This window comes from Manis javanica, chromosome 10 (genome assembly GCF_040802235.1).
Source record: "Manis javanica isolate MJ-LG chromosome 10, MJ_LKY, whole genome shotgun sequence".
NCBI lineage: Eukaryota > Metazoa > Chordata > Mammalia > Pholidota > Manidae > Manis > Manis javanica.
In genome coordinates, this window is record NC_133165.1 from 94,789,730 (window position 1) to 94,817,458 (window position 27,729).

Below are 27,729 nucleotides of genomic sequence, written 5' to 3' on the forward strand. Positions count from 1 at the left end.
CAGACAATACTAACGACTGTGTGCTTCCTTGAGGACACTGGAAGATAAACATAAAAGGGACCCACAGAAAAGTCTGCCAATTACTTACCACTTCCATGGTTACATAAAGGGCTCAATCAGACCTACAATCAAGTCTTTTATAAATGCCTAAATTCACTGGTGGGTGAGGATGAGAGCAAATGTTTTAATTCAGGCTTTTTTCAACCATTAGTAATGAACTATGATTGAAATAAGTTCCATTGTTATAGTAACTCAAAATCATGCAAAAATAGTAATTTTACTTCTTTTATGAGAGGAAGGCAGAATATATTAGCATTTAATCTGCCTGAAAATAACAGTGACTCACTAGAACTATCTGGATCGTAGTCAGTCACCAGCACTTCGGAAGGCTTACTGCATGAAGAAGCCTTATTACCAGAAGGTAGTAATGGTGGTGGTGGGGTTCAGCTACATTGTTTCTGTCATAAATTGCCCATGAGTCTTTATTCTCTTTGTGATGGCTGCTTTTTTTCAGGAAGCACCAACTAATAAACTTCTCTATGCCAAGGATATCCCAACCTACAAAGAGGAAGTAAAATCTTACTACAAAGCAATCAGGGATTTGCCTCCATTGTCATCTTTAGAAATGGAAGAATTCTTAACTCAGGAATCTAAGGTATTATTAGAAAGTAGAAATAAGATTATACTTTCTTTTTAAGTTATTTCAAAATCTCTCAACAAGCCTTTTTCTTTAAGAAACATGAAAATGAATTTAATGAAGAAGTGGCCTTGACAGAAATATACAAATACATCGTAAAATATTTTGATGAGGTAAGATTTTAAATAATATTTTAAAAGAGTTGATGTGACTTGGTCACCAGGATTTGGTTATAAAGCATTCTGTAGGTCTCAGGACAGCTTTGGCATCCCAAATGGCCAGGAAGCCTGTCTGAGATGGGGGATCCTGGCACCAAGCCAGACCCTGCCTGAGGCTGCCCCTCTTACAATTTTATCATGCTACCTACCTTTGGACCAGCTTGAATTTACATTTGAGTGAATGGGGCCTACAGCCACACTGACTCAAGTTAACTCTGATAAGTAAGTACTGGTCCTGTTAAATGGGGCCAGCTTATGCTTGATGGTAATCTGCTAAAAGGAAAGCTAAGCTCGTTAAATCGCCTAGAATCTGTTTTCAAGAGTTTATATAAAGTATGACATATTTCTAACTTAAACAATTATTTCAATAAACCATTCTCCTTTATGATTAATTCTCCTTAATCTGGATTTTTTTCTTTGGGAATTCACACAGACAGTCATCAGATGTGCTGTTTCCAAATATATGTTAATTCCCCCTTCCCTGATTCCCCCCACTCAGTCATGCTGGACAGGCTATCCATGTCAATGGTGAGAATAGCTCACCAATTCCATTTGCTACTTGAAGATCAAGTGAAGCACTAAGGTAGGGTAGAGGCGATGAGTTCCTTAAACATGATAAGCATCCTTCTTGCCAGGGGCCAGGGGTCAGAAGGGAAGCACTGGGGAGGGGAGGGACTATCCTGCCCAGGACGGGAGGGAGGGAAACACTCATCCCTGACCAGGATGCCCCTGCCTGCTGCATTTAAGAAGAAATACTTGCCTGCATGTTGGCTGCCCAGGAATGCTTGCTGTGCTTGGAATGGCTGTGACATAATGCATAAAACAGGGTGTTGGAAGTCTGGCCACATATTTGTAAGCAAATAGTTGGTCTTTCTTGGGAGCTTCTATTTTAAGCCAAAGTGATGTTGATCCTGTGACAATGACTTAGCAAAACAACTTATAAAGTGAGTATGTAAATGATCGAAGAAAATGTTGGCATCTGTTTCATACAGATTTTCCCACTCACAGCATCAGGAATGCAAAAAAAAAAAAAAACCCACCGGAATTGTAATGCTAAAACAACAATATCTAAAATAACTGTTCTAATTGTCAACAGATTCTAAATAAACTAGAAAGAGAACGAGGGCTGGAAGAAGCTCAGAAACAACTCTTGCATGTAAAAGTCTTATTTGATGAAAAGAAGAGATGCAAGTGGATGTGAGCACTCTGGGGCCTGACTTAATCTGGCAAAAGTTCTTCAGACGACTTGGGAGCAAAATGGTTACTTGAGCTACTATGTCGTTAGTTTTTAAGTTTGCACATAGGTTCCACACACTGTCTTTTTAAGAGACCAAGGCACATGCACAGCTTTTAGAAAGCATTCCAACCACTGTGCCTGTGTGTATGCTGTGGGAACCTTTCTGTAAATAGAGTTGAAGTGGTTGTTGCAAACAGCCTCCTTGTTTACAGAGAATACAGGGCCAGTGAGCAAGTGTCAGTCTTGTAACTACAGTCTCCACTTAAGCACAATGACATAAGTGGTTTCATTTGAAAACTACAGCTATGTAGCACTTGTGACTACACTGCACCTCTGCAGAAAAGGGACATTGCCAATGATCAAAACAAAATGTGAAATGAGTCATTTGGAAACAAGGTGGGGGTGTTAGGGCAACCTCGAGGATTTGCAGCATTGAAACTTTCCCCAGTAGTTCTTGGAAAAGCTGACCACAGAATTTGGTAGTGTGTACATTTAGCATTTGTGAGTGTGTGTGTGTGTGTGTGTGTGTGTGTGTGTGTGTGTGTTTAAACCAAAAACTAACAGTGTTGCAACATTGTTGAAAGGGCTCGTGTTTTTCAGTGGTCACCAACTGCACTCCATCAAACTCACCTCCATTTCACAACTGAGATCTAGAGCAAGGAGAGCAAGTAGACGTCATTAAATCCAACAGCATTTTATCCAGAAACTTTGTCCAAACATGTGTTCTCATTTTTTTTCATACTAAATGTCTCTGATAGTGGACATGTTGGCTACTGTATCATTAGTTTACTTCCGCCTAAAAACTGATCAGAATTAATCCTACATTTCTATACTAGTGTCTCCTTGCTTTAGATTTCTGGTGAACCCTGTGGTTATAAATACTTGTGTGTGATTTAAAAAACAACAGCAACAACACATTTTACATTTCATGAAATTGTTGTTCACATTGGAGTATTATATATGAATATATATGAGGCCCAAGGCCTGAAAAATATTAGTATACAACTTGGTATCTTAGTCTTACTATGTACTTTTTGAAAGTATTCCTCACAAGAGAAAGAATTAAAAATACCCACTTTATTCATGCCTTTCTTTTTAAAGAATTCCCTACCCAGTTATATTGTCTTTTTATTGCTGGTTTTCTATTCCTGAATGTTTGCTGCTCATGGCCAATTTTAATACCACTGTGTTTTCCTTCTGTTAAACCAGAAGTAAAAAGTTTGTCAACTTTCACACTTTCCTTGTGGCACCTTTAACCCTTGGTGCTCCAAATCCCTGATGGAGGAAAGAAATTTTTTCAAGTAGCAAATAAAAACATCGATCCTATCTTTAAAATCATTTGCCAACATTGTGTGGTAATGATATCAGCATTTAAATGTGAATTTGTCTTAAATGCACTTCTTCTTGCTCCTCAATATCTGCTTGAGAGGAGACACCTAAACAAACTGATCAGAGAAAATAAGCAGAGAAAAGAAAATATTGCCTCGATAGGTAACTTCCTTCCCAGTCCCATCATTTTTGACCATTGTCTGTCCAATGGACACACCTCAAAAAATACTACCAAATAGCTTACTTTCAAGGATAAAGGTGAGAGGTCTGGTCCCCAGCTAAAGCTGCTACAGTTTTGATGCGAAGGCACTCAGAAGAGAACAAAAGGAGAGCTGAGAGCCGAGGGCAGGAGTTGCCCAAAAGACTTCCCCTTCTTTAGGGTACAGAAATGCCAAGAAAATGCAAAGGATCAGCTACAGCTTTATCTAGGTACTTAATAAATGCTACATGAGGGTGTCCCTGTCCAGCTCTCTGGCACAAGAGCTCCGCAAAAGGAGACTTAGCCTCCTCGTCTGGAGCTGTGCTGCTGAGAACTGTGGGCAAGTCACTTACCTCTTTGTGCCTCAATTTCTGTACAATAATTCTGACCTACCTCACTGAGGTGGCGTGAAGATTCACTGATGTGTGTAGCGTGTTTGTCAATCCTCCAGTGAAAAGCACTATCTAGGTCACATTAGCCAAACACAGTAAATGGCCAAATTAGATGTGTGCTGAAGACAATCAGTCACTGGGTCTATATTAAACAGCAACCAGAGAAATAAATGGCAAACAATTTCTATTTTCAACTTTCTTTGCATATTTTTTTGATGCAAAACCATTTATAAACTTTTTTTTTCCTAACACTAGTCTACGGCAGCATTTAAAAATTAATTCTGTTACCTTTTCTGTATGAGGGATTTAAAGTCTATTTCTTACTGTATACCTGATTGAAGCTGTTCTTGGAGATGAATGTTTTAAATGTCTATATCCAAAAATAAACATTTTGGTGTAGATATGGGCTGTTTTGTCTTTTTCCTTCAAATTTCTAGTTAAAGTAGCTTTTATTCTAAGTGGTTCCATGGAAATTATTTTTTAAAAATAAAGTGTCACTGTGTGCTCTAAGTGAATAAGCACCTTACATATTATGTAGTAAATCTACTCTCCTCAAAGATGCTAAGGACTGATCAATTACATTCCTGGCCTCCATTATCAACCTGGACTTCTTATCGTGAAGACTTCTGGATAATGAACATTCCACCTAGTTTGGCAGATTTGAGCTTTGCCTTGTGGATGTGAAGTATTTCAGCAGAATTCCTTATGGAGCACAAAAATAAAACATTTATAATAATTTGGTTAGATTCAAAACTGGGAGGCAAAGTTAAATACCAACCATATTTCTAATTTTTAAAGGGCCTCCCCCGCCCCCAACTGCAACCCCAGGGTTCAAGGTTTGCAATGAACTGCCTTTTTGTTTTATACAGCCATAGATTTAATTACTTGTACCTAGAATTAATAGAAAAATAACAAACTCAACAAAGCCAAAATTAGTGAGATCTACATTGCTACATGCATACTTCTGGTCAAAATAAATCAAAAGATGATAGAGATAGAAAAATATTTATTAAACTATTTAACAAGTTACATGTATACAGCTTTTAGAAAAGGTAGCATTTTTATAATGAATATATACTTAGACATCTGTTTTACTTTTTTGTTGACTTTTTAGATTGTTACCTTTTATCAAGAACAAGAGGTTTGTAACTCCTGTATACAGTAAACCAGAACATGTTTATTGACCCTGTTACTGCCAAGCATCTCAGAAGAGGGAATTTAACATGGGAGTATTTCAGGCAAATGCCAAAAAAATTCAACAAATTTATAAAATAATTTAAAACCTTGATTTCCCTAATTAGTACCTTTTACTTCTTTACTTTTACATTCTCAAAGGGTCATCAAATACTCTAAACTCCTTAAGCTGTGGTAATGCTTCACTTGTCATTAGTATAATTCTAAAATTTGGACGCTGATGCAATTACAGCACATAGTTGGTACCTTTTCTTGAGGCACATTGAGTGTTTTGGCAAACAGTCATAAGGTATCTAAATGCCACATACTTTAAAACTTCAAGCTTTAGGGAGTCACTGATTTCACCCATTGCGATCTGTCTTTTCTCCAAGAACATCACTCCCCAGGAGATCCAAGTTCCTCGAGTTGTTTTCTCTGTGTTGTTTCTAGTTCTTCTAGTCTTTTGCGAAGTAGAGAGAGTTCCCTTTGATGCTGTTCCTCCTTAAAAACGCAGAAGAGAAACACTGCTACCTTACCTTACCTCAGGAAAGGTAGCAGAAAAATAGCTGTCAGACAGCAGCCTCAGTACCTTTTATTCAGGCATGCAACATCTGGCAGAAGATGACCATTTTAGCAGCTGAAGAACCCAGCAGCAGGGGCTAGACTAGTAACTAGTCCCTGCTTTTCTCCTGCCTCAGGCTCTAGCCTTAAGCAAAACCCAAAGTCTGTTCTTCTCTAGGTATAAAATTCGCCAGGGAGTGAATCAGAAAATACTAATGTCGGGCCCAGGTGTATGGCACTTACATGGCAACTTTCTAACAAGGCTGGAGTTTAATAGCAGTTTATTATAAACAAAGCACTTGGTCTGAGAATCAATTCAGTGACTAAAATTTTGGTGCTTAAAATATCAGTATGTATTTACTTGTTAACAGTTCATCTTCTGAAAATCATCCAATGATTTTGATTCCTTCAATATCTCAAAGACCTGATGATACAGCAGAACGAGCCTAGGTTTTTAGATCAGACAGATTTAGGTTGACACTCAACTCAGTCACTTATTTATTTGCCACAACCTTAGGCAAGTCACTTCACCTCTTCCAATTACCTCATCTGTAAACTGGGTCTACTACCTTCCCTCAGAGCATTTTTCATTAAGATTGAATATCATATGGAAAGCGCATGGTACAGTACATTCATCAATGCCCGGCAGTACTCAGTAGTGCATATGAGTGAGCTACAAACTCAGATTCATCGCTCAAGTTTTTGTGTTTGACCTGCCCGTAGGTGATCTCATGCCTGGTACCATCATTCCTGGATAGGACAGATTCAAATCCATTTTGCTTCTCAGCAAATTTCTCTGATAAAAAAAAATTTGAGTTTTTAACTCTAAAAGGTAGAAACTTAGAGAAATGTCTGCCTAACTTTTTTATTCCCTAAAATAAATGCTCATACCTGCATATGAGGAGGAAAGGATAGTTCCATGCCTGGAATCATGGCTGATGACTGAAAGCTAACAGGATTGACAGATGCTGTTGGAGGTATATTAGGAACCAAAATTAAACTTCGAAATTCATTATGTCTTCTCTGTATGTCCCTTAGTCTTTTTTGAAGCCTTGTATATTCATCAAATGGAACATTTTGTCTTAAAAAGAAAAAAAAAAGTGTTTCTGCTCTTTACTGAAAAACAGTACGATTCATTGAATATAATTTTTAATTGGAAGAGGATCTCTAAATTAGATTTATCTGTATATAATATATACACAAAATATTTGTTTATCCAGAAATATACAGAAACATGACATTATAGCTCATAGGTATTATTTTACCATTAATCAAAGATTAAAAATCTTTTGATACTTTTATTTTCTTTTCCACTCTACTTCCACAGCCCATGAACCCTGAAACTAAAAGGAGACTCCTTAGACCAAAAGGGTACTATCTTATTTTACAGAAAGAATCAAATAGGAATAGAGAAAATACTAGGTTGACTTGTATGAAGCTGCCATTTTTGTAGGTAAACTATGGTTAAATATAGGGAATTTCATATTGTTCAAGCTAATTTTTAAAAATATAGCTAATGACAAAGGTGAAACTATCCAACTTTAGGGAAAAATTACATGGATAAAAAAGCTAATTTTTTAGGCCTTTCTAGATCTTTTTTTGGACATGAATTTCCTGACCATCAATCATACCAGTATGTTTCAAAACCACTTGAAATTCTAGATGATCTGTGCCATAGCTGCCTAATCTTGAACTGATTATACTTAAAAATTAATCATTATGGAAGAAAAAGTTGAATTTTTTTGTAAAATGAAGTTGGTGGTTTCTTACTTTGAAACAGAATATTGTAAAGTTGGCATTAATTTCACAGCCTAGAAACCTCTTAGGTGTTCTAAAAAAACAACTGTTCATATTTTGGCAACAATTATACCCAGAAAACCAGTGTACGTTATAAAACATCACTGGTTGATATTATAAGCAATTTCCATTAGAGAAGTCTGATGCTGTCTAAATGCTGAAGGCTACCTGAATTTGGAAAGTATTTTTATTAACTGGAATCAAATGGGTCATACAATGCTACTACCAGTAACTTAATTTGGTAAATCTTCTCTGCTCAGAAATGCTAATGATGCATATCATTAGCTGTGGTTGGATATAAATGCAAAACCAGAAGCTAGAGCCAATAATATTTTGCCACACCAAGAAGTCAAAAACTGGTCTTTGATTCAAAGATTTAGCTAGCCACATTTTTAGAACTATGCAGTTGTTTTAACCATCTTGTTCAGCAGCAAGAACTTATACCTGTCAGTACCAACTACAACACAAATGCCTGGCATGTGTTAGAGCTAAGTTTTAGTTTGAAGGAACATTTAGCCAGAAAAAAAACATTACAAGGATCATGAATTGTAAGTATAATGAATAGTTTTGGAATTCTTTTAAATGTATATTTTAAAAGAAAACAAAGTGTGTTATACTATCAAAGTTCTATAGTATCAAATTAAACACATGGGATATGTATACATACAAATGCATTACCTATGTAACACCTGATTTTCTGTTTCCAGTTCTTCTCTCTTTGCCTCCAAGACTTCTACTTTCTCCTGCAGTCTCTTCAATTTGTTTTCATGAAGAGATTTTCTCTAGAAAAAGAAACAATATGAACAAGTATGTTAACACATGATCTCCTAATTGAACAAAACTATACAGTGAATATTTTACCCACCAAAAAAGTTTTATTTAAAGATGATGAGTATTTTCACTGAATACTGGGAACAAAGATCACATGAGACTTATTGAAAACTGCAAAGATAAACTAATCACAAATCTACCTCATATTCTTAATGTGAGGATAAAACTATTACAAATAAAACTATTACAATCCCAAATTGAAAAACTGGTATGACTAACTAAACTGCTGCAAACAAAAAACCTAAAAAGGGAAGGAGTCAAATTTTACGAATGAGTTTGCCTGTCACCAGAAAAGGAATCATGAGTTCTTCATTTTCCTGTAAGATATCATGTGCTTAAAAGAATTAAAAATTAAAAGCATGTTTGCAATGATAAATTGTTCCCAAAGCAGTAAAGGATCAGAAGGCTGACATAGTTTATGGATGTATTTCAGTTTAAAAGTTTGCCTTCCTAAACATTAAAAAAGAAAAAATTTAAACTTTACAAAGAGAAAATTTTCTAATAATATGGAAAAAAAATCCATGTATCATAAAAAAGAAGTATATGAAAAAAGGTTTTTCTCAGTTTTGTTTTATAGAGAAACTACTATAAATGTTGGGATTTCATTTAGTAGCTACAAACCATTTAGGTTATCTTTGTACTTAGGTTAGCATAACAGGCTAAAAATGCACAGAACATAAATGGAAAGCAAAATGTAAAATCGTAAAGCACATGCCAGCACTGTCACCTCACAGGTCAAGAGCACTGCCGCACCAGAAGTGCCTCTACCCTTCCTCCTTTCAGTCTCTACCCCTTCTGCCCTCTGAAAAGGTAACATACTTCCAAAGCTATGTTTTAGTTTTGTCTATTTTTGAACTTAACATGAATGGAATCACAGTATACACCCTTCTGGGGGGTTTTCCCCAATATTGTGCGATTTATTGTTATTGCTTATGAGCGTAGTCCACTCACTGTCACATTCCACTTAGGAATATTACATAGTTAATTTTATTTCCCTAGTCTGTTATTCAGGGTCATCTCGGTATTTCTGCTTGGGAAGTAACACTGCTGTGAACATTCCTTCTCATGCTTCCCGGTGCTTCCCATCCTCCACATCCCAGAAGGCTGCCTCCTGCCTCTCCCCTTCTAACCCTGGAAAAGGACCCACACTCTTCTGTCCTTGATCACCCAAGTATGTATATACATATTTATGGGTAATTTAGGACTCTGTCCACCTACCCATATCAAAGAAAAGAAATCACAGTGTATATACTTTTCTGTATCTGGACTTTTTTAATCGTTGTGTAACATGTTATCTGTATGACTTAAGCCATGTTACTACTGCCTGATACAGTTCTTTTCCACTGTTATGTTGTCATCCATTTTACAAATATACCACATTTTATCCATTCTCCCATTGACGGAAATTTGAATTATTTCCATTTTGACGCTATTATGAACATTTCTATTTTCTATGAACATTCCTGAACATGTTTTTGATGGATAAATGTACTCATTTCTCTTGAGTATATATCCAAAACCGAGTCACAAGAGTATACATGTTTCAGCTTTAGTAAATACTAGCAGTTTTCTACTAATTATATGCCAACCAACATTATATAATAGTTCCAATTGCTCTTCCTTCTTGTCAACACTTGGTATAGTCAGTCTTTTAAATTTTATTTATTCTGTTTAAGTAGAACAGCAGTATGTCACTAGCTTTAATCTTGATTTTCCTCATATCTAATGAGGGTGAATACCTTTTTCTTATGCATATTAGCCACCTGGATATTCCTTTCTGTGAAGTGTGAAGTGCCTGTCCTGTTTAAAAAAATTTTTTGAGTAATCTGTTCTTATTGATTTATAGGAATTCTTTAAATATTCAGAATATGAATCCTCGGTCAGATAAATGTATTGAAGATTGACCTCCCATTGTGTGGTAAAATTTTCTTTCTCTTAAGAGTTGTCATTTAATAAAAAGAAGTCCTTAATTTTAATAAAATCCAAATTATCAGGCATATCTCTTATAGTTGGTGTATTTTATGTCCTATTTAAGACATTTTTACTTATCTCAAGATTTTGAGATTTTTCTCCCCAAGTTTTCCACTAGCAGCTTTATTTTATTTTTTTACATTTCAAATTTGGGTCTGTGGCCCATTTTATCTAATGAAATTGGGTTAAAGATAACCAAATGACTCAGCACTCTTTATTAAAAGGACTACCCTTTTCCATTGAAATGCAGTAGTACTTTGTAGTAAATCAGGTGTTCACATACTTGTAGGTCTACTTCTGGACACTATTCTGTTCCATTTGTCTATTTCTTTATTCTTATACCAATACCACAATTTTAATTACTATAGTTTATAATAAGTCTTGCTATCTACTAGTGGAACCCCTTCAGCATTGTTGTTCTTTAAGACTGCCTTGATTATTCTAGTCTTTTGTACTTCGTATGAATTTTGGAATCTACTTTCTAATTTCCAAAAATAAAACTGCCGAGATTTTGATCAAGATTGAATTCAATCTATGAATCAATTTGGGAAGACCTGACATCTTAATAATATTGAGTCTTCCACAGTATAGTTTGTCCTCAACGTGTTAATTTTTCTTAGCAGTATTCAGTTTGCAGTGTAGAGGCCTTCCATATCTTTCATTAGATGTGTTCCAATTTTATGTTTTTCTATGCTAATGTAAATGATATTTTAAGTATTTAATTTTCTAATTGTGTGTGAAAAGAAAAATAACTGATCAGAGAAATGCCAATCAAAACCACAATGAAATATCACCTTACAACTGTTAGGATGACTATTATAGAAAAGACAAGAAGTAACAAGTGTTGGTGAGGATGTGAAGAAAAAAGAACCCTTGTGCACTGTTGGTGAATGTAAATTAGTGCAGCCATGATGGAAAACAGTATGGAGATTCCTCAAAAAAGTAAAAATAGAACCACCATATGATTCAGCAAATCCACTTGTGGGTATTTATCCAAAGGAAATGAACATCCTAACTCAAAAAGATATACGCACCCCATGTTCACTGCAGCATCTTTTACAATAGCAAGGCATGGAAGCAACCCGAATGCCCATCAATGGATGAGTGGATAAAGACAATGTGATACATGTACACAAGGGAATATAATTCAGCCATAAAAAAAGAAGGAAATCTTGACATTTGCAACAACGTGGATGGACCCTGAGGGCACTATGCTAAGTGAAATAACCAGACAGAGAAAGAAAAATACCATTATGACCTCTTTGAATGTAGAATCTAGAACAAAACAAAGCAATGAGCCCATAGACACAGAACAGATTGGTGACTGCCAGAGGCAGGGGGTAGGGAGCCAAAAGATACACAATTCTAGTTATAAAATAAATAACCCTAGGGATGCTATAGTGACTATAGTTAATAATACTGTACTGAATGTTTGAAAGTTGCTAAGAGAGTCAATCTTAAAAGTTCTCATCATGAGAAAAAAATTTTATAACTGTATGGTGATGGGTATCAACCAGACCTGTGACCATTTTGTAATTTATACAAATATTCAATCATTACGTTTTACACCTCAAACTAACATTGTATGTCAATATCTCAAAGAAAAAAGACTGCTGAACCCCATAAGAGTTTAAGAGAGCAAGCATAATAAAATGATTCATCTGAACACTTAAATTTAGTTATTATGCACAGAATTATTAGAAGTACAGTTGGCCAATGAAGAGCATGAGCTTGAACTGCATGGGTCCACTTCCATGTGGATTTTTTTCAATAGAAAATTTTAAAATAAAATATAAAATTTAGACATTTGCAATAGTTTGAAAAAACTCACATGAACTACAATAGCCTAAATACTAAGAAAATTAAGTCAGGTATGTCATGAATATAAAATATATGTAGACACTAGTCTATTTTACCATTAATATAAAATGTATAGAAATCTATTATAAAAAGCTAAAATTTATCAAAACTTAAACTTAGACCACACCTGGTGCCACTCACCAGTGAAATGTAAACAAGTGTAAAGATGCAGTATTAAATCATAACTGCATAAAATTAACTAGTACACACTGTACTACTATAAATGATTTCACAGCCACCTCCTGTTGCTCTTGCAGGGAACCCAAGTACTGTAATATCTATGTAAAACGCGGTGTGACGCTCATCATCGCCACCTGAGTGGTTCACCTCTCCAGTAAATTGCATTTCACAGTAAAAAGTGATCTCTCGTGGTTCTCACATGTTTTTCAAACCTTGGTATTTACCCAATGGGACCCACATGAAGTGCTACTAGTGACTTGGAATTGCCCCCAAGAAGCAGAGAAAAGTTATGTCATTAGAAGCAGCAGCTGATAGTTTGTTATGTATGGCAGATTGACGCCTGCAGCTGCAGCTGTCCCCCATTTCAAGATACATGATTCCAGTGTAAGGACCATCTTAAAAAAAAGAAGGAAATTTGTGAAGCCTTGGTTACAGCTCCACTAGCAGGCACAAAAACCTTTTACTTTTTGTCTCATTTAGTTTTTTATTTCATATTGAAAATGCAGCTTTTATGTGGCTGCAGGACTGCTTATAAGAAAGGCATACCTACAGAATCTAGTATGATTTGAGAAAAAGTGAAGTCATTATATGACAATTAAAACAAAAGGTGAAGGATCTTAAAGCTTGAGAATTCAATGCCAGCAAAGGATAGCTGGATAATTTCAGAAAGAGGTTTGGCTTTAAAAATGTCAAGATAATAGGAGAAGCAGCTTCTGCTAATCATGAGGTAGCAGATGAGTTCCCGGATGCCATTAAGAAAATCTTTGTGGAGAAAGGCTATTGTCTGAACAAGTTTTAATGCAAATGAAAGTGCCCTATTCTGGAAAAAAAATTTGCCACAATGGACATTTATCAGGAAGGAAATGAGCACCAGGATTTAAAGCAGGAAGGGACAGGATAACTCCAGTGTTTTGTGCACATGCAGTTGAGTTTATGATCAGGACTGCCTTTATCTATAAAGCTGCTTACCCCCCAAGCCTTTGATAAACACCAGCTGACAGTCTTTTGGTACAAGAACTCCTTTTCGAGATTTTGATGCTTAGTCAGGATGCTGATGTCAAGAAGTACCTTGCCAGTAAGGGATTGCCTTTTAAAGTTTTGATACTGGACAATGCCCTTGGCCATCCAGAACCCCATGAGTTTAACACCACAGGCACTGAAGTAGTCTACTTGTTCGTAAACACCAATCTCTAATTCAGCCTCTAGATGGGGGTCAAAGGACCTTTAAGGCTCATAACACACTGCTCTATGTAAAGGATCGTCAATGGTATGGAAGAGAACTCCAATAGAGAGAACCTCATGAAAGTCTGGAAAGATAACTCCACTGAAGACACCATTGTTGTTACAGAAAGCTGTGAAAATATCAAGCCCCAAACAATAAATTCCTGCTGGAGAAAACTGTCCAGATATTGTACATGACTTTATGACAGAGCCAATCAAGGAAATAATAGAAGAGATTGTGGGATTATGGCAAAAAAGGTTGGGGGTGAAGGGCTTCAAGGTATGGATCTTGGAGAAATTCAAAGCTAATGGATACTACACCAGAGGGATTAACAGAGGACAGTTTGATGGAGAAGAGTACTTTTAAGCCAGTGACAGAAAAGAAATGGACACTAGACAGTCTGGAAGAAAGAAGGACTGCTTTTGACTTCTTTTACTACATAGACTCTTCTATGACATGGGCAATGAAACTAAAGCAAACAGTAGAAGAATGGTATTGTATAGAAAAATTTTTAGAGGAATTATAAAAGAAAAAAAGCCAGGCAGAAATAACAATGTATTTCTGAAAAGTTACACGGAGTGTGGCTGTCGTTCTTGCTTCTTCCCCTTCTACCTCTGCCATCCCTGAGACAGCGGAACCAACTCCTTCTTCCTCAGGACCTTATTCAGTGTGAGGACAAGGACTATGATCTTTATGACGAGCCACTTAATGCACAGTAAATAATCATTAATGCATAGTAAATAATCATATGTCATACAGTTAATAAACTTATCTGTTGTGTATGTGTGTGTTTTCCTGTGAAACTCTTAATATATTAAACAGTGGCAAGAACTGTATGAGATGTTTTTGTGTCATCATCACGGCCTATACGTTCATTGTGTAGGACATTGTGTGCAAAACTTATATGCAAGTGGGTAGCCTATCCTTACATAGGCTTAAGGTAAGTGATTATTTAATATAAAATTAGTGAAGGGTTTTCTTACTATTTTATAACTTTGCTTTCAAAGAATTATATTGCAATATGCTAGTCTCTCAAAATTGGGAGAAACAGTATCACCCTATCATCAGAGATAAGCAGTTTACAAAAAAATTTACTAGTTTCCAATACTATATTATGAATATAACTCACACTGTATGCTGTACTAATCTTATAACCATTCATTCATTAGTGTATAGGCCATGTTCCTGTGAAGCAATTGTGTTGATTATACTAGGCTACCATAAAACAATTATATTGCTGCTTCTTTGTTATCAATGTATGACTTGCTACACGTATAAATAAATATGAATTTCTTTTTCACATCTTTTCATTTTTGATAACTAATGTTAGTAATACATGTAACCTCTACAGTGCTTTTTATCATATAAGACAATACTGATATAGATACTGCCAGATGATTCATTTTTGTAAACAGACAACATAAACGTATGGTATTGCTACAGTACAGTACTGTAAATGCATTTTCTCTTATGAATTTAACATTTTCTTTTTGCTAGCCTACTTTATTGTAAGAATAAGGCATGTAATACATATAACATACAATATGTGTGTTTATCAGCTGTTTATGTTATTGGCAAAGCTTCCAGTCAACAGTATTAGTAAATAAGTACTTAGTAATTAATTTCTGGGGAATCAAAGGTTATATGTGGAGTTCTGACTGCATGGGGGAATGGCACCCAACTCCACATTGTCCAAGGATCAACTACAATAAATACTAAAGTAAACAGGAGAGCCAAAAAGGAAATGTAACATGTTTATTAACTGACCTTTTTCCCAGTAGTTTTTAAATTACACATAATTTACTGTGCATATAATTGTTTACTGATGTTTTAATTTTTACTCACAATCATGTCATCTACAAATGACAAGTTCACTTCTTTAAAATTTTTATATCTTTTCCTTGTCTTATTACACTAGCTAGGACTCCCAATAAATAAAATGTGGAACAAAATGGTGATAATGAACATAACCTGCCTTGTTCCTGAACTTGGGTAGGTAGTGGGAGGCATTTGATATTTAATCAGTTAAGTCTGATGTGAGTTGTAGGATTTTTGTAAATACAAAATCACTTGTATTCTTATTTTAATAAGATTTTTTATCATGAAAGTATATTAAATTTTGTCTGTTTTTCTCTATTAAGATGATCACAATAGTAATTCTGTTACTGTGTTGAATTATACTGATCAATTTTGAAAATCAAGTCACATTTCATTGTTAGAATAAACCCTACAAGCTAATGATGTATTATCATTTTTATGTATCATTGAGTTCAGTTTGCTAGTCTTTACATCTATGTTTATGATGTAATTTTTCTTACAATGACTGTATGGAGCTCTAACCTCATAAATAAGTGGGAATGTTTTCTTTCCTATTATCTGGGAGTGTGTGTGTTAAGAATGAATGGTATTAAGTGTTTGAAAGAATTTATCAGTGAAGCCAAATGAACTAGGAATTTTCTCTATGGAAGGTTTTAAATTAAGGATTCAATTTCCTTAACAGACATAGGGCTATTCAGATTTTCTAATTGTTTTATAGTTTTGTTAGGATGTTCTTTAAGAATCTGTTCACTTAATCTAAATTGCATAACTAATTAGCATAGTTGTTTTTATGATATCCTATTGTTTTAATATCTATAAGATGTATAGTGATACCTCCTTTTTCATTCATGATGTTGTTCATTTGTATTTACCTACCTATGTACACAATTTTCTTGTGGGGAGTTTGGAGGATAATCAGGCAAAGGCTTTATCAATTTTACCAATCTTTTCAAAATACTTGTAAAGGCCAGGCTACTTGCAGTTCACTCTTAGCCCAAGGGTACATCCCTTTCAGGGTCTCAACCCTAAGAACTAGTGGACTCGGACCGGAAACCCTCTCTGGGAGATTCTGAACTCCCTCTTTTCTTCCCCACGCCTTGTGTGGTTGTCAAAAGCTGTGCTTCACTTCTCAGCCTCTTGGCTGACTCTTCTAGAGTCGGCAGTTTCCCCTAAAGGAAAAGCAACCCCAAATGCTGTGCTCATCTCTCTAGGTTTTCCACCTCTCCAGCACCGGCCTCCTAAATTTTCACTGCCCTTCATGGAGAGTTTTTAAAAAATATTTTGTCTGATTCTTCTAGTTCTCATGTGGAGAGCTGATCCGCATATTTCCTACTCTGTCATGATCAAAAGCATATGCTTCTTTTAGATATTTAGTTCAACTAATAACAGATATTTTTTAAATGGAAATGCTTAATACTTCAATATTTTATAATTATTCACAATGAAAATCTAGTTATATTTCTCCATCTGTATTGCTCATTTAAATTGCAGCAAAATGCAAAAATTTTACATTCATCAACAAATCTTAAGTACACATGCACACACATATATATACAGAGAGAAAGAGTGCACATTTAATTGGACCCTATAGGTAAAACAATACAGATTTCTGAAGGGAATTCTAGGCTTTAAGTACAAAATGAGAGAAGGCTTTCTAGAAAAGATTAAGAAATGAATTAGGAAGAATCTGTAATTCTGTAGAGATATGGATTCACTTGAGGTTCTCCAGCAGAGGAATGATGAGTAAAAAGCATAGTTTTGAGATTAATAGGGCATTAGTGTTTAAAAAACAGATTCTGGGAGGTGGGTCTAAGACAGGAGCATAGAAAGAGCTTGAGCCTAATTCCTCCCACATATACACCAATCTACACGCACACACCTTCAGCCTGAGGAAAAATGGAGGCCTGAGTGAACACCTTCTGCACAAGGAATTAAAAAAATATATATATATATATAAAAACAGGCAGGAGAGACAAGAGACTCAGAGACAGAGGTGCCCTACCCCCAGTGTAGCCCTGCTACAGAAAGGAAGGGTATCACTGAGCTCCCTGAGCACAGACTCGACTGCCTTGGGGCACAGAAAAAGTGAAGAAGGATCTAGTAGATATATATACAAAACATTATATTCCAAAACAGCAGAATAATCATTCTTTTCAAGTAGACGTGGAACATTCTCCAAGATAGATCACACAATAGGCCACAAAACAGTCTTAATAAATTTAGGAAGACTGAATCTGCCTAAATTCACAGGAGAATTCTACCAAACATTTAGAAAAGAGTTAACACTTATCCTTCTCAAATTATTCCAAAACAAATGAAGTGAAAGGAAAGCCTCCCAATTCATTCTATGAGGCCAACATCACCTTGGTATCAAAAAAGAGAAAAAGACACTACAAAAAAAAAAAAGAGACCAATACTTCTGATAAACACAAATGCAAAGATCCTCAACAAAATATTAATAGACTGAATTCAAAAAGTATATTAAAAGGATCATTCACCACAACCAAGTGGGATTTATTTCAGGGATGCAGGGTGGTTCAATATATACAAATCAATGTGACATACCACATTAAAAAAAGAAAGGAAGGACAAAACCACACAGGTATCCCAATAGATGCTGAAAGAGCATCTGACAAAATTCAGCATCCATTCATGATAAACATTTTCAACAAAGTGGATATAGAAGGAACACAACATAATAAAAGCCATATATGACAACCTACAACTGCTATCATACTCAGTGGTAAAAAGCTGAAAGATTTTCCTGTAAGATCATGAACAAGGTAAGGATGCCCATTCTCACCACTTTTATTCAACAATATACTAGAAGTTCTAACCAAAGCAATCAAGCAAGAAAAAGAAATGAAAGGCATCCAAACTGGTGAGGAGGAAGTAAAATTGTCAGTGTCTTCAGATGACATGATACTATATATAAATCACCCTAAAGACTCCAACAGAAAACTTCTAGAATAAATGAATTCAGTAAAGTTGCAGGATCCAAATGGCTCTTCTATACACAAATAATGAACAGAAAGAAATTAAGAAATAAATCCCATTTGCAATTACATCCAAAAGAACAAAATACCTAGGAATACATTTAACCAAAGAGGTGAAAATCCACACTCTGAAAACTGTAAGACACTGATGAAAGAAACTGAAGATAATACACACAAAAAATAGAAAGCTATTCGATGCTTATGGTTAGGAGGAATTAATATTGGCTATACTGTTCAAATCAAACTTCAGATTCAATGCAACCCCTATCAAAATAACAAAAGCATTTCTCACTGAACAAGGGCAAATAATCCTAAAATTTGTATGGAACCACAAGAAACCCTGAATAGCACCAAGCAATGTTCAGAAAGAACAAAAAGGCTGAGGATATCACATTCCCTGATTTCAAACTATACTACAAAGCTACAATAATCAAAACGGTATGGTACTGACACAAGAGCAGATACATAGACCAATCGAACAGAAAAAAGAGCCACGAAATAAAACCACACCTTTATGGCCAATTAATGATGACAAAGGAGGCAAGAATTATACAATGGGGAAAAGACAGTCTCTTCAATAAATGGTGTTAGAAAAACTGGACAGCTATATGCAAAAGAAAGCATACTTATCAATGTCTAGCACCATACACAAAAATAAACTCAAAATGGATTAAAGACCTAAATATAACATCTGAAACCATAAAACTCCTAAAAGAAAACATAGGCAATAACTCTTGAACATCAGCATTAGTAACTTTGTTCTGGATAGGTCTCTTCAGGCAGGAGAAATAAAAGCAAAAATAAATGGGACTAAATGAAACTAAGAAGTTTCTGTAAGGCAAAGGAAACCGCCAACAAAATGAAAAGGCAACATATTGTATGGGACAATATATTTGCAAATGATATATTTGATAAGGGCTTAATAACCAAAATGTGTAAAACACTCATACAACTCAACAACAAAAAAAAAAACAATCCAATTTAAAAAATGAGCAGAGGACATGAATTTTCCAAAGATGACACACAGGTGGCCAATAGATATATGAAAAGATGCTCAATATCACTAAATGTGAGGGAGATACAACTCCAAACCACCATGAGATATCATCACTTCACACCAGTCAGCATGGTAACATCAAGACAAGAGACAAGTATTGGCAAGAACATGGAAAAAAGGGACTCCCCGTCCCATACTGCTGCTGGGATTGCAATTGGTGCAGCCACTACAGAGAGCAGTAGAGGTCTCTCAAAAAACTTAAAATAAATGCCATATGCCCTAGCAATTCTATAGCTGGGAATTTACACAAGGAAAACAAAATCACTAAGCCAAAAAGATTCATGCACTCCTGTGTTTACTGCAACATTATTTATAATCAAAATATGGAAACAACCTAAATGTCCATTGATAGATGAATGGATAAGAAAGATATATATACAAAATGGAATATTACTCAGCCATAAAAAGAATGAAATCCTGTCATTTGCAATGGCAGGGATGGACCTAGAGGGTATTGGGTTAAATTAAATAAGTCAGACAGAGAAAGACAAATACTGTGATTTCACTCATATGTGGAATCTAAAAATAATACAAACAAACAAACAAAAAAGAAATAGACTCAAACACAGAGAACAGACTGGTGGTTACCATAGGGGAGGGAAGTGGGGTAATGAGTGAAATGGGGAGAAAAGTGAGACTGTTTAATATTTTGATCTGGACAATGGTTACATGAGTATATACACATGTCAAAATTCATCAGGTTGTATGCTAAAATTTGTGCATTTAATTACTGTATATATGTCAATATAAAAGTAATTACATAACGTAGAAAAAAAGACTCTGAAGTCTGCCTCTTAAGAGGCAAACCTGGGGATAAGCTTCCTGAAGACAGGGTTCAAGACAATGTTATCCTCATCCTCATCATTGTAAAAACAACCTGTATTGAGCACTTACTATTTTCCAGGAACTAAGCTAGAATGAAGTAAAAAGCTTTGGTTGTGTGGTTGACTAAGAGCCAATGAATGCCTTAGACTCTATCACTATAATCATTTCTTTGCAGATACCCTCTTAACCTTGACTCAAGTTTCTGTCCTTTTAACTCACCTGGGAAAATTCCGACTTTGCTTAAATATACCTGGACCTATGCAGGTCCTCAACATAGTTGGCAAACACACACGCAAATATGCTGAGTGATCTCACCTTAAATTGACCACCACTAACTTCAAATGGGTCCTAGTGCTATCTGGCAATCCTACTAATTTCCCTAATCCAATCACTCTACCAAACTCTAAACATTCTTCTACAACTTCTCCTCTTTCCTTAAATCGTTCTAATACCTCCTCACTCTTCATAGTCTGGGCTGATGACCCAGATTCTTTTTGTACTGACAAAATAGTAGCAATCTGTAGAGAATTTCCACTACATCTATCAGCTTACAAGAAATGTATAATCATATCTTTTGTCTTTTTTTACAGTTACAACAGATGTATTGTCTTCCTACCCCTTCCACTTCTCAATTGAATCTAATGCCCTTCTGCCTATAAAAGGATATCATTCCTATAATTGTCTCCTATTTCTCCTGCATCAATATTCCTCACACTGAATCATCTATAATTTAACCCTTCTAAAAGAAGCCTTTGTGTAAAGACCCTTTTTTCCAAATAAGGTCACTCCGGAGTGTTTTCTAACACTAACAACCAATTTTCTAATTCTCTAGACACCAACTGAGTATCTAACAATTTAGTTAAATTCTGATTAAATTCAGTTAAAATCAGATTCCTTTGCTACAACCCTCCTTTGCTATTACCCCACTTCTCCATTCTTCACAAAACATCTTAGACAAACTCTATATTCCACTTCAAGCAGGCTTGCATATCTACTATGCACAGAAACTACTCTTGACAAAGCCACAACAATCACCACATAGCAAAATGAATTGTTAGTCTTTTTACTACTATATATTTTATCACCTTACTATCAATGTCATTTGACACATCTGATCCTTCTTCACTTTTATTTTTCTTCACTCGGCATCCAATACTTTCTTGGTTCTCCTTCAACCACACTGGCCATTCCTTGTCAGTCTCTTCATCATCTCAACTTCTAAATTTTGGCATTCCTCAAAGCTGAATCCTCAAGTCGATTCTTTTCTCAATCTTCCTTCACTTTCTAGGTGGCCTCATTTAATCCCATTGCTTTTCAATACCATTTATGTGCTGATGCCTCCTAAAATCTTTATGTCTAGTACAGTCTTCTTCCCTGAACTAGTTTACTTAACATCTCTACATGGAAGTCCAATGGGCATCTCAAAAAGTTAACATGTACAACAAAGTTAACATCTTTATTTTTCCCCCAAACTTATTCTTTCCAAAGTCTTTCCATGGCAGTAAATAACAACTCTCTTTTAAACAGGCAATCAAGCTCAATGTCTTTATCATCTTTGATTTCTCTTTTTCATACCCTATAATCACTGTAAGCGCTGCCTTTAAAATACATACCAGAATCTGACCAATACTCCACTACTACGCTGATGAGGTAATGTAGGGTGGAGCCTCTAGATAGCTGCAAGATGGGGCTGATCACCAGAAAGACCAAGTAATAAGAGGCTGGGAAATTTCAGCTCCAGCTTCCTCTTCTGGGAGGGGAAGAGAGCTAAAGATCTATTTCTATAAAAACTCATGAACAAGGAGACCTAGAAAGACTCCAGGTTGGTGAACACGTTGATCTGCTAGAAGGATAGCACACCCAGAGAGGGCATGGAAGCCCCAGGCCTCCCACTCTGTACCTTGCACTGTACATCTCTTTTATTTAGCTATGCCTAGTTGTATCCTTTATAATAAAGCAGTGAGTGAAAGTAAAATGTTTTGAGTTCTGTAAAGCCATTCTAGCAAATTATGGAACCTGAGGAGGGATGGGAACACCCAATTTATAGCTAGTTGGTCAGAAATACAGGTGGCTTAGGACCTGGCATCTGACACGGAGGCAGTCTTGTGAGGCTGAACTCTTGAATATGTGGAATCTGATTTTAACTGAATTTAATCAGAATTTAACTAAATTGTTAGATACTCAGTTGGTGTCCAGAGAATTAGAAAATTGGTTGTTAGTGTTAGAAAACACTCCAGAGTGACCTTATTTGGAAAAAAGGGTCTTTACAGATATAATCAAGTTAATATGAAGTTCTGTTAGGGATTAGAGTGGGCCCTAAAGCCCAAATGACTAGTAGCCTTATAAAGAGGGAAATCTATATAGAGACACAAATATACAGGGAGAACACAATAAGATGATGGAGGCATATCACTGAGGTGATCGGTCTACAAATCAAGGAACACCAAGGATTTCTAGTAACTTCCGGAAGCTATGAGAGATGTGGGACACATCCTCCCCCAGAGCCTTTGGAGGAAGCCTGGCTCTGCCAGCAACTTGATTTTGGACTTCCAACCTTCAGAACTGTGAGATAATAAATTCTGGATGTTTTAAGCCACCCAATTCATAGTAATTTGCTACAGCAGCCCTAAGAAACTAATATAGTGATTACATGTGGAGGAAGGAAGACCCTAAGATGAATCAAAGGTTTGAATCCTAAATACCTGGAAAAATGACATTGTACTGAAGGAAATGAAAGTCCAGAGGGGAAATTGGCTGTAAGGAATTATTCTGACTTCAGTAATCCAATACAATTCCAGGATAGTCAATGGATGCCTCAGTGGTACAAATATTACAAAGGAGTAATAGAAAAGCAGAAGAATACCACAGAAAGAATCAAAGCTGGGACCACCCCCCCCTTTTTTTGGTATCATTAATCTACAATTACATGAAGAACATTATATTTACTAGGCTCCTCCCTTCACCAAGTCTCCCCCACATACCCTTTCACAGTCACTGTCCATCTGCGTAGTAAGGTGCTGTAAAATCACTACTTGTCTTCTCTGTGTTGCGCAGCCCTCCCCATGCCCCCCCACGCACTATACATGCTAATCGTAATGCCCTCCTTCTTTTTCCCGCTCTTATCCCCCCCCACCTTCCCACCCATCCTCCCCAGTCCCTTTCCCTTTGGTAACTGCTAGTCCATTCTTGGGTTCTGTGATTCTGATGCTGTTTGTTCCTTCAGTTTTCCTTTGTTCTTATATTCCACATATGAGTGAAATCATTTGGTACTTGTCTTTCTCCACCTGGCTTATTTCACTGAGCATAATACCCTCTAGCTCCATGGGATCCCCCTTTTGCTACCTTCTGGCCAAATTTAGGCTCACTGACCATTTGTCTCTGATACCTTTCTTTTCCTGTGGCTTCTATACCACACTACAGCCTATACTTTTCTACCAAATCCAGTTCCTCTTTCCAAGTCAACTGAATTCTTAGTCCTTTTATTCTTCAATCATTTCCAAAATCTCAAGTGTCTAATTATATATCTCTAATCTGAATTACTGATCTCCATGCTTTACATTCCATTATTTCTAGTTATCTACCAAGTATCTTCACTTAACAGGCTGGGATATGAATATATGGATGCACTGCCATCACTTCATATCTGACATGTGTTTAGTCATGTATCTTCTTTTTCTACTCTTCAAATTTGGACCCAAGTTCTTCAGTCCATTATTACAACTCTCACAGCTAAACTATTTCATATTTTTCTTTCTTAGCACCATATTCTAAAGTTTTTTCCCTTCAAAATACATCTAAGGAGTCATCCTTCACCTTCATTTCTATATCACAAGTCCAATTTCTAGACTTCTTACCCCATTTTAAGTTTATTATTATAGCTCCCTAACTGGTCTCCCTATCTCTAGGCTCTCTTGTCTCTGGCACAGTTCTCAAATGTGAGTGCCCGTGCAGACCCCCTGGCAGTGACTGGCTGCATTCCGTAGGTACTGCCTGTTGGCTTACTTCTCCAGGTGGTCAGCAAGGGCAGGAATTAATCATGGCTTCTTATTTTCTTCTCAGTTTATAATAACATAATGCTAGGCCACACAACATATTCAATAGATATTTCACAACTTCAAGATGACAGTTCATTTTTTTAAAAAACATTCATAACAGCATTTAACAAAGAATTATTTCATACAGATAAATCTTCAAATAAAAAAATCACAAGTTGTCATTTCAAGTGCCTCAAAAGGAAAAGCACAATTCACTGTGCTCATACCAAGAGCCCTTTCTTCATGCTCATACTTCAACATGTGAGGGAAAATATACAAAAAATGACCAATCACAGAAGGGCACCCCAAAACAAGATACCTGGTCAAGCTTTACCAAACAAATCATTCAGTAAGGCATCATTACAAAAGGGATCTACCAAAAAACAACTTACCAAAAACGACATAAGCTTTGTGCTTAGGAGCTTGGAGTTGTAAACAAACATACTCAGATGGCAGTAAGCCTGGGGGTAAAAAACAAAGCTGCTAGCTACTCCCCAGTTTTAGGAACCACTTACAGGAAAATAACTCTAAAGGATTACGATTTCTGCCCTAGAGTTAAAATTCTGTGATTTGTTTTAAGTCTTACTGTGTAAGAAAGTTGTGACTGTTGTATGTCACTTAAAGAACCTAAAAAGTCTGTTGCACTCTTATGAATTTTATTTATATAACCATATAGCCAAAATTTTCATATAGGAGCATTCAAGTCTTTAACTTGAATAGGAAAGGGTTAAATTTCCTTTCAGCTCTAAAATTACATAAAATTTTATACTTTTTATAGTATTTTTATGTTACATATACTGTCTGCTTTTCTACTTTGATGTGAAGCTGTAAGCCTCTAGAGCAGCACCCCACACAGGACAGCTCTGGGTCATATTATTCACTGAATTGATCTTAACAATTTCCTATCATAGTCCACAGATCACATTTTAAAAGCGATGTTGTTATTTACTATGTTCAAACCCACCATTTGGCAAGTAGTTCAGTAGAAAAAAAAATTCATCCTAGGTCATAATTCTAATGAAAGGTTATTTTTCGGGTTTCTTAAAGTATCACCTTCTCCCCTCTTTCTGGTGTACCTATGATTAGCTGATAATCCCTCTCACCACTGGATGTCACTTTTGCTCCAAAAGAACTCAACCCAAACCAACCTCAATACATAATTAGAATCTGATCTCTAAGACACTTATCTCTAAAACCTCAACATAAAGTTTCTCTGTGAAAGATAAAACTAACTCATAATTTCAAGTGATTTTTAGCTAAGGTATGGCTTCATATATTTCTAGGCTTCCAACAGTACAGATAAGCATAAATAGGATTTCCGAGATTTTTCTAAGCCATAAAACTTCACTGAAATCCCAAAACCCATACACTGCCCAGTACTTACATGGACAGAAAGAAAGTGACATAGAAGGTGAAAAACAAGCAAGCAAACAGCACAAGTGTTTATATTTGAATATGAAACACCAGGATTTCTAGGTAGTAACTGCTGTTTTCTAATCTCAATGTTATACTATTTTTATCATTATGGGAAGAGAAAAGCACTATTCAGAAACCACAAAAAGTGGGGAAGACTTCTCATGATGTTGTTCCAGCTTATCAGGTTGCTTTTGGCAGTCACATCTACATAAACATGTGAGTAGGGACTGTGTCCTTGGTTTCCAAATTTAGAATATTTAACTGATACACAGTTCTCTTTTCTTATGCAAATATGAACACCTAACCTTGCCAATAAACACACAAACATTAAGATACTGGTGTGTCTATGCCTGGAAGCACCTTCTTCTCATCTCAGATCTCCTCACCTCCCCACAACAAATGCCACCAGTAAGAGAACTTATCAGATGGAGACACAACAAATCATTTGTGGAGGTTTTTTATATTAACCAACCCCCTGTCCCCCACTGGCTAATCTTGTTGAAAATACTTGCCGAGTCACTGCTACAGTGAGTCACAGTTACTGATGGTGTCATGCCCTGGTTTGTTGAGGTAGAAAGAAAGTAAAACACTGACTTAGACGAATCATCTGATTTGCTTGATTTCCATGATGCCCTGGACTATTTCCAAGAAAACAGTTTTTAGGTTCTGGAGAAAATATGCCTGTAAAAGTGAAACTTGAAAGGATCATGGCTGTGGGAACTAACATGGCTGTTTGAGAGATGAGGAGAAGTCCTAGTTCCTCCTGCTGGGGCAACGAGATATCTGCTCCTATATTTCTGTGTTGGAAACAAAAAAGCATGTTAACCACAAAAATGATGGTACACCTAATAGTTAAGCACAGTTGAAATAGACCTAATCACCCTGTAATTTAAGTGCAGAATGAGTTAAATAAGTCTTGTACAGGCTGGTCAAGAAATTCCATCAATCAAAAACATCATCTCTGTAGGAATTTGCATATCAGCTCTGAAATACTGACTTGAACACAAAATTTAGGAATAAACCTATTGAGCACTTTGTACTTCCCCGATTTATCTCTGCAAGGTTGACAGCAAAATGTTACATTTAAATTTAAAATTAAACATACAACTAAAATGTTTTAATTATAACGTTTATTTTCCTAAAGTAGTTATGTTTTATTGAGTAGAAATTACTTTAATAAGAACCACTTGCCTTTTTTTGAGCAATTGCAGCTCGCTGCAGTTTCTCTTTAGCTTGATTATATTTTTCTTCTCTGTCAGTCATACGTTCATGAAGCTTATGCTTTTCTTCCAACCACTGTACTTGTTTCTCTTCCAATGTCCTGTCAGAAGAATGTATGCAGAACATGGAAGTCAACTCTTAAAATTAACTACATATTATTGCAACTGTCATCAAACTTACTACCTGCTTCACCATATCCTTAAATATCCAACTGCACATATTGATGCACAGCTACATATCTGCTAATACTATCATTACTGAGTACTTCCCATGAGTCAGGCAAGTGCTTAGAACAGAATGTGTACTACATCATGTATTCTTCACAACAACCCCTTCAGTTATCTTCCCCATTTTATAGATGAGGAAACTGAGGCTTACAGCAGTTAACTAACTTGCTTAAAGACTTACACCTACTTAACACCAGGACAAACACTTGATAACCAGTTTTAAACTGTAACAACTACACCAAGCCATAAAAACTGGGCCTAATAAAACTAGTTAAAAAATTAATCCAGATATCAAGTCTTAATGCAGCATGTTTTCTGGAGAGAGTAAAATTCATATAAATGATATTTTAAGTTAACATCATAACAACATATATCTTTAAAACTCTTCTGATTTTGTATCATTACTATAGGCAATACAAATGAGATTCACAAATCCTGAAAAGTCAGATTACATGCCTAAGGTCATACAGGTTTTTAGTGTTATAGCTGGGACTGAAATTGCATTCTAATGATCCTTACTTAGTCCAG

At 35.9% G+C, this 27,729-nt stretch overlaps 2 protein-coding genes across 5 annotated transcripts in view; one reads left to right on the plus strand and one right to left on the minus strand.

The window, feature by feature from the left end:
• The window catches only part of PLXNC1 (plexin C1), a 132,690-nt gene extending 128,277 nt beyond the window's left edge, over positions 1-4,413 (plus strand). Inside the window, exons 29-31 of the mRNA XM_017679314.3 lie at positions 515-655; positions 736-810; positions 1,952-4,413. Coding sequence (XP_017534803.2) covers positions 515-655; positions 736-810; positions 1,952-2,056 — 321 coding nt within the window. The 3' untranslated portion in view covers positions 2,057-4,413. The remainder of the gene's footprint in view (positions 1-514; positions 656-735; positions 811-1,951) is intronic.
• A 588-nt stretch (positions 4,414-5,001) lies between these two features.
• The window catches only part of CEP83 (centrosomal protein 83), a 176,987-nt gene continuing 154,259 nt past the window's right edge, over positions 5,002-27,729 (minus strand). For 2 of the 4 annotated variants that reach the window (XM_073213624.1, XM_073213625.1), the window contains 5 exons: positions 26,945-27,074; positions 8,222-8,325; positions 6,638-6,827; positions 6,460-6,542; positions 5,002-5,686 (listed from right to left, as the gene is read on the minus strand). In XM_073213624.1, the coding sequence (XP_073069725.1) occupies positions 5,641-5,686; positions 6,460-6,542; positions 6,638-6,827; positions 8,222-8,325; positions 26,945-27,074 (553 nt within the window). In that variant the 3' untranslated portion in view covers positions 5,002-5,640. Of the gene's footprint in view, positions 5,687-6,459; positions 6,543-6,637; positions 6,828-8,221; positions 8,326-26,944; positions 27,075-27,729 lie in introns of those variants that run through there. The other 2 variants (XM_073213626.1, XR_012121525.1) reach the window with 2 other exon arrangements.